Genomic DNA, 14,488 nt, shown 5'->3' with positions numbered 1-14,488 from the left:
TGTCATGTTTATATTCAATAGTAGAAGGAAAGTCATAATGACAGATAATATGTTTGTTGGTTTTCTTGCATTTTTTTATACAAGAAAATTTGTTGCAGCAGAAGGTTCTTATTTAACACGTGTATTTTATTTTGAAAGGAACTGCTCCTGCAAGTAAAAATTAAAAATTGTTAGACATAGAGAAGCACAATACCGTTATAATTCAACTGTTAAAAAAAGTATAAATTTTATACAATAAATTAATGAGTCAATGACCTTGAAAACATAAAAAAGTGTATTTTTCTAAACATAAAAGTGGGATTTTCAGCTCTTGTTGGATTTTTGTCATTTAAGAAACTGGCCTAAATGGCTCTTTCAGTGTAAAAGATTTCAGACCCTTTCTTTTACCGAAAACAAGAGCTGCTCTCACCAGCCTTCTACACCTTTCCTTTCATTCTTACACCTGACATTTTCCTTCACTTGTTCCAGCATGCTCACACACACACCCACCTCTTTACCACATCTTTGTCACGCTGAACTATTGACCCCAAGAACCGGAACTTTAGATTTATTATTTTCTAGTCTTAAAAAAAGATTGAGTTTTAGAATTACAGGTTAATTATGAAATGAAGTTGCATAAAGAATCATCAATTAAGATTATTAGGGATCTACAATTCTAGCAATTGTATGGTGAGTGAAAGGGCTTTGACTTTAATATATTTATTTGTTTATGCCTTTTAAAGAGGGGAATTGTTTTTCTAGCATGGCATTATAGTTACAAGATGATATATTAGATTGAGCTTTAGTTATTTTGTTGGATTGTTGGAATATAAATTGATTAAATTAATTAATCGTCACACCCCTAGTTGTGAACATCGTCGAAATTGTAACCCTTATTTTAAGAAAATAATAATTACTATATTATAAATGGAGATAAATCTTTGTCAGTATTCAAAAAGAATTTCAACAGTTTTATAATAATATTGATTGTATAATATTGTATTTTAATTGTAAGTTGTTTTTATTTTCAATTAACTTTATTGATTTCTTGTCAAAGTTATTTTCAAACATACGTTTGTCCCGGGTGCTAACTGCGCATGCCCGCAGCTGCCCAGCAGCGGGTGACGTCACGCCGCGATGCTCGCCTCTGACCGGGCGGAGAAGCGGCGGAGCTCTGCGCGACCTGCGGCATTGTTTACCTCAAATCAAGAACCGGGGCGGCCGAATCCCGCCGAACCGGAGCCCCGTCTTTATGCGCAAATGCGAGGAGCAGCGGCGGAAGGAGACGCTTCATTTGGGATCCTCCTCCTCCCGGCTACCAGCGGAGGAGGATCGGTGTGATTTGTGGGAGCGAAGTGAACCGCGTTAAGATGGCAACCAGCGGCCGCTCCCGAGCTCCGTAGACGGGGGTGCAGGTAAGGGACTCACCTGCTGCCGGAGGTTAGGAGGGAGTGTCGAACCAGCCCGCCGTGGACTGACTAACGGGCCGTGACGCATCCCGTCCGGTCGGTCACTCGCTCCCGGGCTGCGCCGCTGTGTTCAGCAGAACTTCATTCACAGATTTGACCGTCGGATGGGGTTCCGCCGCTATCCCCCACGCCGCGTCCGGCCCGGACACGGCTGGAAGTCCGGAACCGGCGTGTAAGCTGCTCGAGTGAGTTCGGCGCAGAAGTCAGCCCTGTTTGTACAGGTTGTTGTTCGGAAGGAGGTTCGGCTTGGTGCGGACGCGTTCACAGGCTGCAGGAGTGGAAAAACACAGACCCCCAAATCCAGTAGGCTCAGAAAAAAAAAAAAAAAAAAGTCCAGATGATGCGGCAGATAAGACGAGATTTAAATCCAGGATCAGACCCAGAAACCTGCCAACTAGACACCGAGTTCGGCCAGATGTTCTCCTGGGTATCGCATCTGTTTTGATTCTGGTCGCACCTGTCACCTGCTGACCAAATCACGTGATTTATCCCCAGAGGTGTGTGGAAGATTGAAAAACTGGAGTATTTTATAAAATAATATGTCACTACTAAGAAAAATAAGTTATCTGCCTATAGCAATTCAACTTAAAGTAAAAAAAAAAAAATAAGCAAAGTAACTTTTAAAAATGGACAAAATGCTGAATCTATGGAAACAGGTAAAAAAAGTGAAAATTCTGATTTTTACAAACAATATTAGATAGGTGAATTAAAAAACATGTTAATGTTTATAATATGTCTTTCAACAATAAGACTCAAAAGACTAATGAAAATATAGTTGTTTTTTAAAAGCAGGTTATTGTGGCATTTTTCTCATGAAACATATAAAGAAAATGAAGATTAAAACTGTATTTCTGAGTATTTTTGTATTCTAATCGTAAATTGAGAGCTGACAAAAAATTCAGTTCTAAAGAGAGCTTATTTGTGACGTAAGAAATAGTGGGCCACAAACTCCCCATCCACTTCACTGCATCCACTTGCAAACAAATACATTCAGGTATGTCTCTGTTTTCCCAGTCTAAGCTGACATCTGGCTCAAAACTGTACAACTGGATAGTTTTATTATTGCAAACGGATGATGGGAAGCAGACATCAACTACACATCACATCAACTACTGCCTCTCTGCAAACTAAAAACGGCATAATCGTTATAGACCACCGGGAACGCTTTTAAAATAGATTTTAAAAAAATAGTCGGCGTGGGCCTTTAAATTGATGCTTTAGCAAAAAATTATATATATATTATAATTAATTTGTGTCAGGTCATCGTTTGTGTTTTGTATCAGCTCAGCTAAAAACAAAACATTTTGTGGGAATCTCACTTCTTGATTTTATTTTTTTGAACCGTAAAAATCTTAAAGGCTTCATTCAGGATCCCTACATCAAAGGTTGACTGAGTGGAGGAGCCTCAAATCTCAGAGGGAGACAACAAACCTGCTGTTTGTTGGTGGAGCAGAAGTTATGTTGGGGGTAAACAACGGTGTTTATCCCTGTGTGAAACGTCCTTTTGGAGGTTAAGCACCTGACGCTCAGACAGATTGTACCAGTGGCGGGCCGTGCATTTCACACCTAGGCCTTCAGTAGTGCTCCATCTGAATCAACCCAACCCTCAATAACTATTTTATGGCAATAAAACTTCTACTGCAGGTACAGCTGCCACACACATAAAAAAAGCATAAAAAATAACCTGATAAAATTGCAATAATATTTAGGTATATAGCAAAATTTTACTCACCAAAAATCCGGATTATTTGTACACAAAATCCATCCTTTCTATCCTCAAGAAGAGTTCAATCACTCTGTCGTGCAGATTATCCGTGTGTTTTAGTTCCATCAAGAAGTCCTTTTCTATCGCCATGGAAGCTAATGCTGAAAGTCGAGCCTGCCCTGACGTATTTCTGGCATAAGTTTTAATTCGCTTCAGGGCTGAGAATGTCCGTTCAACAGAAGCAGTGGACACGGGCCGGGCTTGCTAGCTTCGGAGTTGCCCGACCCCTCTTAACAATGTCCAGCTTTTCTTGAAAAGTCCGTCTTGAAAACGGCTTTGACAGTAAGTCTGCAACCAAATCCATTTCTTCTCCTCCTTCAGCCATTGTGGATTGACAAACCAGCTATTATATTCGATTTATTTGCCTGTGAGGGTCGCTACGGATTCAGTTTACCGGCTCTTCCTAGTACACTCTCCGATTATCCAATCAAAGCTCGTGAAAATCCTGACGTTTCCGTGGGCCAGCTAGCTGGCCTATCACGTGGTCTCCTCCAGATCTGATTGGTTGAAGCAACAGTTTGGTGGACCATTATTTTATGCTACAGGGCCCGCAGAACTGATTGTGAAGGCCTTCAGGCAGATTTCTTTGACCCTAGCAACAAATGGTGCTGCAATGTGATTGGTTAAAGCTTAAATAGGAAAATACACGTCTGGAAGCAGCGCAACCAGGGAGACAGCAATGAAAGGACGAAGACAGAGCATTTGGAATTATAGAATACGTATTCACGGAAATAAATAATAATTAATATCAGTCTGTGATTCAGATATTTTTAGGCCAGCAGAGAAGGCCTTGCAGGCCCTGACGGCCCGCCACTGGATTGTACACATGGAGAAGTGTAGTCTCCCTAAAAGTTCTGCTCCTGTTTTTAGACTTGTTTAAACTATTTTTGAACCAATGTGTTTTTGTCTTATTGTCAAGTGTTGAGAACGGTGGTTATCAGTGTTTAGTGATCTTACCTCATAGGGAAAAAGCCCTGATTCAAATCCCAGTTGGTACTTTTTGTATGGAGTTTGCGTGTTCTCCTCGTGCATTCGTAGGTTTTTTCGGACACTCCAGCTTCCTCCCACAGTCAAAAAAACATTCTTCATAAAATATTAACTCGCCGTGTTGCAACTAACCCTCTTACCTTTACTCACCCTTCAAAATAAAAGTCGATCACAATAGACTCATTCGTCTATCGAGAAAAAGTTCTATCGCGATATATATTGTTATCGTTTTATCTCCCATCCCCATTCGTAGATTTATTGGTATCTCTGAAATTCCCTCAAAATGTGTGATTAAAAAAATGAGAATAAGCAACAACGTGTTAAAAAAAGTATCAGGAAGAATGGTTATTTTGACAAATAGAAAGACTGAGTAATAATTGTTTATTTCTCAATACAAGTCTTTGGTGTCTTGAAACCAGCAGGTACTCTCTGTTTCTCTGTCAGCATGAATTCAGTGACTAGAGTCATGAGAATAGATCAGTGGATACATTTGGTGCTAACTCCTATTTAGACTATTGTGGCTGTTTGGTAATTTCTTAGACTTCTTGTTTTCTGGAATTCCGTATCTACAGAAGCTCTTTGCATTATAGTTTACATATCTTTATTGATTCGTTTAACAGCAACGATATATTTTATTAACAATTAGCTAAACTGGTCATTTTATTTAATTTAAAATAATATAAAAATACAAACCATTTCTTTTTAAAAAGTTTGAAATGCTGCACAAATTTTGGAACATCAGTTCTTTGTTTTGGTTTTAAAAGGTAATCTTTTTTTTTTTTTGTCTTCTAGCTCCATGTGTCTTCACTAACGGATCTAGATGTGGTTCTGAGGTCCTCCTCATCTCACCTGGGGAGTCACCATGTCAGCAGCTCAGACACAGAAGGAGAACAATGAAGTGGGCTGGGGGGGTCTGGAGGCTCTGGGTCTCAGCCAGAGAGAGCTGGTTTTGGCTGAAGCGCTGCAGATGGAGTACGATGCCCTCTCCAGACACAAACAGGACAAAAGTGGACCCAGCACAGATCCAAGTGGTTCTTCGTCTCCTGGCCAGCCCCTCTCCAAAACCCAAAATCCTTTTATAGAGTGTCCCCAACCCTCCCTGAGCCAGCCTGTTCTTGATCCAGCAGGAGGGAGTCAACCAAGAGAGCTCTTTGGATCAAACTCCCCCCTAAACCAGCCTGGAGGGTCCCAGGCTCCACAAAATCTTCCACCCATGGTTCCCCCTATTCAAGGAGGCTATGTTAAAGACTCTCCATACATTTTGAGTCCTGAGATCAGTAAATCCAGCAACCTCTCAGGCTCCAGGCACAGAGACTTTGTGGGATCTGGGTCTGGGTTTCTTTCCAAAGGCCCCGTTCCCCCCCCTGATGATATTCCTCCCGCCATTCCACCAAGAAACCCCATTCCTCCGTCATCAGGGTCTAGCAACCCCTTCTTACCCCCTCGAAGGTCTACTTCCCCCCGAGATGTGAACCTATTCATGCCTGATGTGGACCAGCCAAAAGTGACCTCAGAGGACCTGTGCTTTGACCACATCAACGACTCGCTGTCCAGACTCAACGAGGCCCGGCCGGGATCTCGAGCCCACAGGAATATGAGGGACCATTCAGGAAAGCCTGTTGCACGGAGTCAAACCCTCCCTCCGCAGGTGCCACCCAGGACATATATACCGGCTTTCAAGAGTAACAAGAACCAACGGCGGGTTTCTGTAGACCCGGTAAGAACCTGAGGCTTTGCTGGATTTGCCAATTGGTTTTACTGGTGTGCTGATTGGATGGAGATGTGGCCTCAGGGTCAACTCCACCCAACTCCAGAAGGAAGTTCTTAACTATAGATGTCAAAGATGAATTTGACCCACATTCTCTGGGCATCTTCATACAGTGAATGCCAGTGATGCTTTTTCTTTATCAAACCAACACATATCTTGAAGATGTCCCTGGAAACAACATAAACTTAAAACATTTAGAGTTTATTTGGTTTTGAAAGATCAAACACTGTATGACATATAGTAATTAAAAGACATCATAAAGATATTTTTTTATTGATGCACTAACTTAAAGAGAATAAAAGCTAACTACTCTTGTGTCAGTAAAAAATCAGTAGTGGAGCTTTTTCACTTGAAGGCATTTTTTAAACAAGCTAGCTCATGTCTTTCTAGGAATCTTGGCCTGACTTTCTTACCTATTCAGAACATTAGCCTCTTTCTCTTGTGCAATGACAAGACCAAGATTTCATTTCTTTGGGAGATCCTTGAGGACCAGGATCCTTTGAAACATTAGCAGATCTTGTTACACACTTCCTTGAAAAATAAGTTTGCATCAACACTGGTAGGTTTGATTTGCATTAGGGTTTGTTTTCTGAACTTGCCAGATTCGTTTGGCAAGAGTAAAGGTCAAGTGAACTCTTTTGTGGACCAAACAAGCGGACTCTGGTCTGCTTGACAGCAAGGTTGTTGGCTCACCCGAGGATGAGCCAAAGGACAGAAGTGAGCTTTAGGAAATAAAGACATGCATAGTCCAATTAGAAAACCAAATTCACTAAGCAAAACTGTAGAAAAGAAATATTTGGTAACATGTTTTAAGAAGGTCACCATATTTTACATGAGAATGTACAGATAACTCTTACTGACAGACAGTTTTTTTCTTCAGGCTTTTTTCCTGTCTTGATCAGGCAATACCGTGCCATAACTTGAGTTGGGTTTATAACTGCATGATATTATTTTTATAATTTTTATTTAAAAAAATGTGAAAAAAAATGAACTGAGAGGAGAGCAAGAACGGGTATTCTGACAAATAGAAATAGCTGTTTAATTCTCCATAGAAGTCTTTGTAATTTTGGCTTTTTGGAACCAGCAGGTACTTCCTGTTTAGAACATGAGTGGGAGGGGTCACCCAGTCCAGCTCTCATATACATTCAATGGTGGGGAACTACACCTAAAACCATTGGATGTAATTAGTCAGGCACATATAGCCTTCCTGTAAAAATACAGTTGAAAAAACATAGTCTTTTCTGAATAATTTTGATTATAACAATCCTAATTAATGTAATGTTGACATTTTTCATTTTTTGAGACAGTCTTTATTTAAAATCAGGGCTTTATAAATAAACTTCATGGCTGAACACAGTAGGGCATTATTCATGCCAGTCCTGGTCAGAATCTTTTTGATTTTTTTTTTGTTTATTTTTAGGGCCGATGAACTTGACATTAATAGTGTGAAAAGTCTATTTAAAAACATGCATGACATGAACCTCCTTAAATGTTTGGTTCATTTTAGTATCCTTCACTGACATGGAGTTTGATTGACGGACAAAACCACACAGCTCCACTTGACCTCATTTCAGTTTTATTCTGTGTTAAAGTGGATACAAGATCATGATCGTGAAGACTGGAGCCCAACTCCTTTATCAGTCAACAGCCGTGACTGTTTCCTGTTGAACGTGTTCACAGTCAGCCGCCTGCAACTCAGCCGGGATAAATATCAGCAGTCAGACCAGTCCAACCGGCAGTGGAGTGAGAACACTGTGGGGTTTGATAGCCTCAGTGGAGTGACAGCAGCAACTGTCAGGCATTGTGGAGCATCCTGTCCTTGATTCTGCCACAGGAAATACTGCAGGGTTTTCAGAATTACTGATAGTTAATATGCCAATTTTGAAAAACACATATATTATTATATACATTAACATTTGCAGATACAATCCTGCATCCTTATTCTGTGTGAAATGAGTAAATATTTAAAGAAAAGACAAATACACGTGCAAACAAACCCTCATTTCTGTTACTTACTGAAAACCAAGAAATCATAAACTTGTAAAAGCTCCTGAAAGATGGCGCCTCTTTATTGAAGGGTAAAAAGTAACAGCACAAGCATGATTGAGTCCATGTTTTGTCTTTATTGGTAATATCAGAACACACAAAACACAAATGCTTAACAGGTGCTCTGCACAGCATTAAAAACACAATAGTCATTTATCTACTTCCTGACAGTTTGTGTACAGCTGCAAGCAGACTCTCAATGCTTTATATACTCAGCAAACTTCACATTTATTTTTTTAAATAAAATCTAACTTTTTTGAGCCCACAATACAATATCAATGTAGAAGCACTTTTTTGGGTTGCAATAACATGTGAAAAACACCATAAAAAGTAAAGAGCTAGAATTGCCCGATGTATAGTATTTGTTCAGGCCTCACCTACACTCACCTTTGGTCTTGTGCTCAGAGTCATGATCGAATAATGAGTGACTGGACCCTCCCTTAGAGATGGGAGAGAGGAGCTTAGTCACTTGGGAGGAGCTCAGAGTAGTAGCTGCTGCTCCTCCACATTGAGAGAGGTCAGTTATGGTGACCCAGGCATTTCTTTTGGGTCTGTCCTGGATGTCTCCCAAGGAAGGAGGTCCTGGGAAAGTCCCAGGACTTGCTAGAAGGACTGTGTCTTTGAGCTGGCATAGGAGCGACTTGGGGCATGTTTGATTATGTTGGGCGGATGCTCTGTTCCTGTTGAAGAGTTGACTAAGGGTGTATTCAGACTGGACACATTTGGTCCGCTTAAAGTGAACCAGAGTTTGTGCCCTTCAATAATTCAAAACAAATTTTCAGTCTGAATACGTGCAAGCGAACCCTGGTCTGGGACCATGAACTGCTCTCAGACCCATCTTTTGAGGTGGTCTCGGTTGGCTTCCAATTGGACTGAACTTCGGTTCGGTTCATAACTGGCCCAAAGCGTGGTTTTGTTTACAAGCTTTGGTCCGGAATCTCCGGTAGATCCCAGTCTCACAACAATCACGACCAAATTGAGCGGACTCAGTCTGGAACATATTTTTCCAGTCTGAATACACCCTGAGACTGACTATCAGCATGTAGATGACTGGTTTTCTCCTCAATGCTCACTTTGTAGCTACAGACATGAACTCCTGAAATGACCCCATGCTGTTTCTAAACCAGAGGATGATGGAAGACAAACTACAAAATGTGCATCGTTTCTAAGCAAGCTGATGATTTATTCTGTTGGCACCTTTCTGCATATCCCGTCAGGGATCGCCACAACTAATCAGCTTTCACCGATTTGCAATTTTGCACATTTTTTTTATGATAAGCTGTTTATCTGTGGGCCCTTCCTGACACAACCCTGTATTTTTTCCGGGCTGGGGACCGTCACAGGGAGACCCAGAACCGGGGCCCCCTGTGACTTTAGAATTTGGTAGTAGCATGAAGGGTCTGGATTAAGCCCATGGCACCCCTTTGGAAACAAACCCTGGTTTCCCGTGCACCAGTCCTACATGCAGCCAACCAGCTGCCCAGATCTTTCAGTGATCAACCATCAAAATTGTGATTTATTATTTTATCTGATATAACTGCCAACCAGTTTGTAGGAACTCTGTTTTGATTGGCCCCCTGATTGACAGGTGTCCATGAATTCTCGTGCGAGTGGGTTTGGCTACGAGCTGTTCCAGGTGTCGGAGGAAAGGGATGAAGAAGTGGCCGCCTTCTGCCACATGCTGGACGTGTAAGTATCAACATAGAGGTGCTTATGCGTGCCCCTGAGCTGCGAGCTCACAACCCGCTCTATGTTTTGTTTTAGGCTGCGGTCGGCATACCCGCACAGCGACCGCTCAAAGAACGCCGGCTTTGTATGGTCGCCGTCTGTGGGCCACGACGAACTGCACCAGGCCCTTGGGGTGAGCGTGAAGGTGACGATCATCAGCGAGCACTTCAGGGAGCCACTCACCTTTACCTGCGATGGTGAGTGCCTTCCTTCATGTGGATTGCTGGCTTAAGCATTAGTGCTTATAGGAACAGCAGGAGTGGAATTAAAGTCTAACTTTATTTTAAAGGAACTTTAACAGCAGTCACAGCTTGGTCAAAGTGCTTTCTATAAAAAACAATAATATATTCAAGACCCACTCAGATCAAAATGGTGTTTTTGTGGCATTTTGGTCATGATGGAAGACATATATGAAGCAAATTAAGCTTAAAATAGCATTTATGAGTATTTCTTTATGAACAAAAACGTCCTAGATAAAAGGTTAAGTTGTACTTTTGGGAGAAATGTATTTGGCAAAATATGGGAACAAGAACAGACATTTCAGACAAATCATTATCACATAATAGATAATAAAAACTGAATATATGCACTTGTCACTATCCTAACACACTGAATCTTATTTAGCTTCATGAAATAAGAGGAATACGAGGAATTCAGTATATCAGCCCAACTTTTTTTTTTCTGTTCAGGGGTTGTCACAGCGGTTTAGCATTTCAATCTAACTCTGTCTTCTTCTGCAACCTCTACTCTAGCGCAACAATTCTTAAGATAAATATAGCATAAAGAACATGCTAACAAGTAACTAAACTCTTTGTATCACTTCAAATCACTAAATCTGTTGAGTTTTTGATCCTCTGCGTCGCTTCGGAACAATTCTGTGTAAGACTAGACAGCACTTCTTCTTCTGCGTTGCTGTCAGTAGCAAATACTGAAACACACACCTACAGTGCCTTCTAGTGGTTGTTGCTATTTATTTTTAAAAAGTTACATACAAGTTTCATCCCCAGCCAAACAATGCCAAAAAAAAAAACTTATTCTCTGAAAAATACAATATTTGTGACGTAGAAATACGCTAGGTGGGTCACATCCACTTGAAGATGTTCTTCTCGTTGTTCTCGTCTTAGTTAGGTTGGTTAGTTAGGTTGGAGATGTGAGGAGGTGCAAGCTAGCGGGAGAGCGTGTGAACAACAAGCTCTCCGCAATGGGGAGATAATGGGAAGGGGGCGAGGTTGCTCCACTCCAACTCAGGTGAATTTCTAAGGGAACTTTTTGCTGCTCTGCAGAAACTATTTTCCAGAAAACAATAGTTTAAAAAAGGCCAACAAACTGCAAAATCAGAATTAAATGGATCTATCTTCATCTAAAGCCCCTTTTCTAAATTAATCTTTTAAAATGAAGGTAGCTGAATAAAAAACATACTTCATACGTTGTCTCTGAGGGCATCTTCAATAAAAAAAACATAATTTCAAAGCCTAAACTGTGTGTGTGTTTGTCAGGTTCATCAACAGTGGACCTGCTCATCTACCAGACTCTCTGTTACGCTCAGGACGATCTGGACCACCTGGATGTTGAGGATTACCTGCTGAAAGTCTGTGGACAAGAAGAGTTCCTCCACAAGTAAGAGCTCTGCTTTAGTTAGGAAGCCCTGATCTGACTCTGTCAGGGTTTGGAGCAAAGAGAAAGCAGAAGCGAGTTTGCTGGTTTCAGATGTTCTCACGCTGACATGCACGCGTCTGTCTGGGTTTAGCATGACTCAGACAAGAAAGTAACCCGCCATCAGATCAGCTAATGCGGCTTTAAGTCGTTAGTCTCCAGCTGAATCGGGAAACGGGAGTCCAGGTTAGGATTGTCGAAACCAAAACTGTACAGGAACTATTGCTTTTTACATTTTGTGCGTCCGGGAGGTTCCTCTCTGTCTGCTTCTTGCAGCTGTGAGGATCTCCATCATTGCAGCTGCTTCTCTGAGGTTTTTTTTTGCTTACACCTCTGCAGACAGAAAGCAGCTGCTGCGCTGCCATCTGCCTCCTCACACAGGAGCTGCAGTGTTACCATGTTGTGCGTCGATGGAAGTGTGTGTGTGCGATAAGCTGCAGCTGTGAGGCCGGCTGAACTTCCTGCTCTGAAACAATAACTATTTTTTGGACCTGGACCAACCCGCGTCTGTCCTGCCTCCGTTTAGATTGTTGGGGAACAGGGAAAGGTTTGTTTTGGAGGACAAAAATAAATGAAATCAGGAGAGACAGAGGCAGAAAGAAGAAAGAATGTTATTTTGTTATTGCATGACAGTCTTTTTTGGGGTGATCAAAAGGTGCAGCTTAGAAGCAGAAACTGGTTACAAAGTGGACCAGAATTCCTGTGCGGAAACAGGCGGAGAGAGGGAAGTGGTCACTTCCATGAGGAGTACAAGGCACACTGCCTGAAAAGGAAGAAAAAAGTTCAAGGTGTAGGGAAGGAAAAGCAGATGAAAGGCCTTCCTGGTAGAGCTTCTGCTATTTTATATATTATTTATTTTTGCAGAATATTCAATGTTTTGATGCATCTTTTGACGCTTTTCTTATGGTACAGTTCTTTAGAAACTGCAAAATCCCCAGTCCTCCGTCTGATCTTACTACCGTTGACTGTATATGAAAACTGGACTGAGTGAGTTTGAGTTCATCAATAAAAAATTACCTATTTCCAGCTCCAACCAATTGAAGTCAATGCAGTTGCCATTATTTCGAATTATGGCTGCCATCACGTTGGAACCAGACACTATCAGTTAAAAGTGATTGGTCCTAATTGGTCTGAGTCAACTTTTTCTGGCAATAGCTCTCACCAATCAGGAGTGAGCTTGTTGGAAGGCCACACCCCTACCATTTGAAAGCCGGCTCAGGAGAATCGAGTGTTAAACATTACGAACGTTCGGTGTGGTACCAAATACTTTCATCATGAGGCATCTGATTGGCCAGTTAATGACTTGAATTAACTTGTAATAAAGAAAAAATATTGTAAAAAAAATGTTTTATAATAATTTTATAATATGAAAAAATATGTTATGCAGGATTTGCAAGATCATGCTTAAAATCAAAGGTTGAAGGGCGAGAATGGCTAGTCTGACAAATCTAACGACTGAGTAATAGCTGTTTATTTCTCCAGAAGTTTATGGGATTTTGACTTCTTGGACTAGTGGTATTTCCTGTTTAAAACATAACGGAGTGGGAAATCAGTCAGTCCAGTTCTCATATACAGTCAGTAATCACCACAATCTACCCAAGAAATAAATAAATACATTTTTAAAGATGAGATGGATTTGTTTAAAAATCTTTTTGGACTTTTATTTTGAAATGCATTCATTAATTCATTTATTGGAGATGCAACCTGTTTTCAAGTTATCAACCAAGTGCTGTTAAATCACAGGATGCATTCACAATCATGACAGATACATTTCACATCAACTCATCCTGTAAATTATCTTTAAAATTCTGATTAACACAATTTTTGGACAATAGATTGCACCGGACTATAAAGCACAATATGTATTAACGGAGAAAAAATTGTCATTTTTTTCATAAATGAAGTGCACTGTATTATAGTGCGCATTAAGTGAAAACAAAAATCATTTAAAAAAAATGTAGTTAGGCTACCCATTAATCCATGAGCGACCAAGAAACAGGTGATTAGTCAAAGGGGTTGATGGGAAGTTTTTCTAATGAATTGTGTTGTTCTTTATTTTATCTGCAATAACCAGCCTTTATAGAAAGTGCAAATCAGTACAACGTATAACACTACGCAACACACTCACTTCTTCAGTTCATTATGTTGACACACAGTACATATCACTCCACCAGGCTCTGGACAATATAGTACTTCTGATACTCCAATAATCTTTTACGCAATGTGGCTTCATAGCTGACCAAATTCGTTCTAAAACATTTGGACAGATTTTTTTTAGCTCCATGTACTGCAGAAAATAATTTTGAGGTCAATAAGCAGGATTCAAACAAAAGGCACTCTGTCGATTTCTTAGAAAATTAAAAGATTTAAAGTTACTTTTGTAGTACAAAAACATGGTACCTGCCAATACTGATGTTATTGTGCAGTTTCCTTGTTTCCTCTTTGACATTTCAGAATAAAACTTGATAGCTCATTTTTTGTGTTGCTAACCTTTATTCGTCTAACTCCTTGTTTGTGTGTTTGTTTGTTGCAGCTCTCAGAGTCTGGCCGGTCTGGAGATCGTCCAGCAGTGTCTGAAGTTCGACTGGGACATTCGACTGTTCCTCACCAAGAGATTGGCTGTCAACAGAGAGCTGGCTCGCACGGTCTGAACACGCACACCATCATTGATAGTACCTGCACTGACTTGTACTCAGTTTTTAGAACCTTACTAAAGAGACTTACGAACTGCTCAGTGGGACCCCCTAAAGGTCTGGGGTTTCAACAAAGATAGTGTAACTCTATAGCTGCAGAGGATGTTTCTGTCCATGCTTCTGTTTGGATCAGCTGATGCTCCACATACTTGATGCTGCATACTACGGAACTCCTTTTGGCATCTACAGAAAACATTTGGGGTTTTTCAGTTATACTTAGTGTGAAGCTCTAAGAGTTGCAGCTTTTTGTAGATTACAAAAAAAATGACAAATATTTTTTCTGTGGTATTCAGGAACTTAGAGGATGATCTGTGACTATTGTTTTAATCAAATCAATCAATTTGTAGAGTACTTATAAAAGCAGAAGCAACTAAAGTGCTGAACATAAACATCAACATTT

The 14,488-nt window shown here is 40.6% G+C and overlaps 2 protein-coding genes across 3 annotated transcripts in view; one reads left to right on the top strand and one right to left on the bottom strand.

The window, feature by feature from the left end:
• Window positions 1-1,530, bottom strand: part of elf3 (E74-like factor 3 (ets domain transcription factor, epithelial-specific)) — a 10,923-nt gene extending 9,393 nt beyond the window's left edge. The window contains exon 1 of the mRNA XM_024269729.2: window positions 1,408-1,530. The gene's annotated coding sequence lies outside the window, so the exon portion shown is untranslated. The remainder of the gene's footprint in view (window positions 1-1,407) is intronic.
• pik3c2b (phosphatidylinositol-4-phosphate 3-kinase, catalytic subunit type 2 beta) overlaps window positions 1,079-14,488 on the top strand; it is a 27,728-nt gene continuing 14,318 nt past the window's right edge. The window contains exons 1-6 of one of the 2 annotated variants that reach the window (XM_024269726.2): window positions 1,079-1,394; window positions 4,993-5,917; window positions 9,603-9,703; window positions 9,779-9,939; window positions 11,239-11,359; window positions 13,929-14,040. In XM_024269726.2, the coding sequence (XP_024125494.1) occupies window positions 5,063-5,917; window positions 9,603-9,703; window positions 9,779-9,939; window positions 11,239-11,359; window positions 13,929-14,040 (1,350 nt within the window). In that variant the 5' untranslated portion in view covers window positions 1,079-1,394; window positions 4,993-5,062. Of the gene's footprint in view, window positions 1,395-1,496; window positions 1,634-4,992; window positions 5,918-9,602; window positions 9,704-9,778; window positions 9,940-11,238; window positions 11,360-13,928; window positions 14,041-14,488 lie in introns of those variants that run through there. The other variant, XM_024269727.2, reaches the window with a different exon arrangement.

The sequence above is a fragment of the Oryzias melastigma genome, linkage group LG5 (assembly GCF_002922805.2).
Source record: "Oryzias melastigma strain HK-1 linkage group LG5, ASM292280v2, whole genome shotgun sequence".
NCBI classification, from domain to species: Eukaryota; Metazoa; Chordata; class Actinopteri; order Beloniformes; family Adrianichthyidae; genus Oryzias; species Oryzias melastigma.
This window is presented reverse-complemented; position numbering and strand designations above follow the sequence as displayed.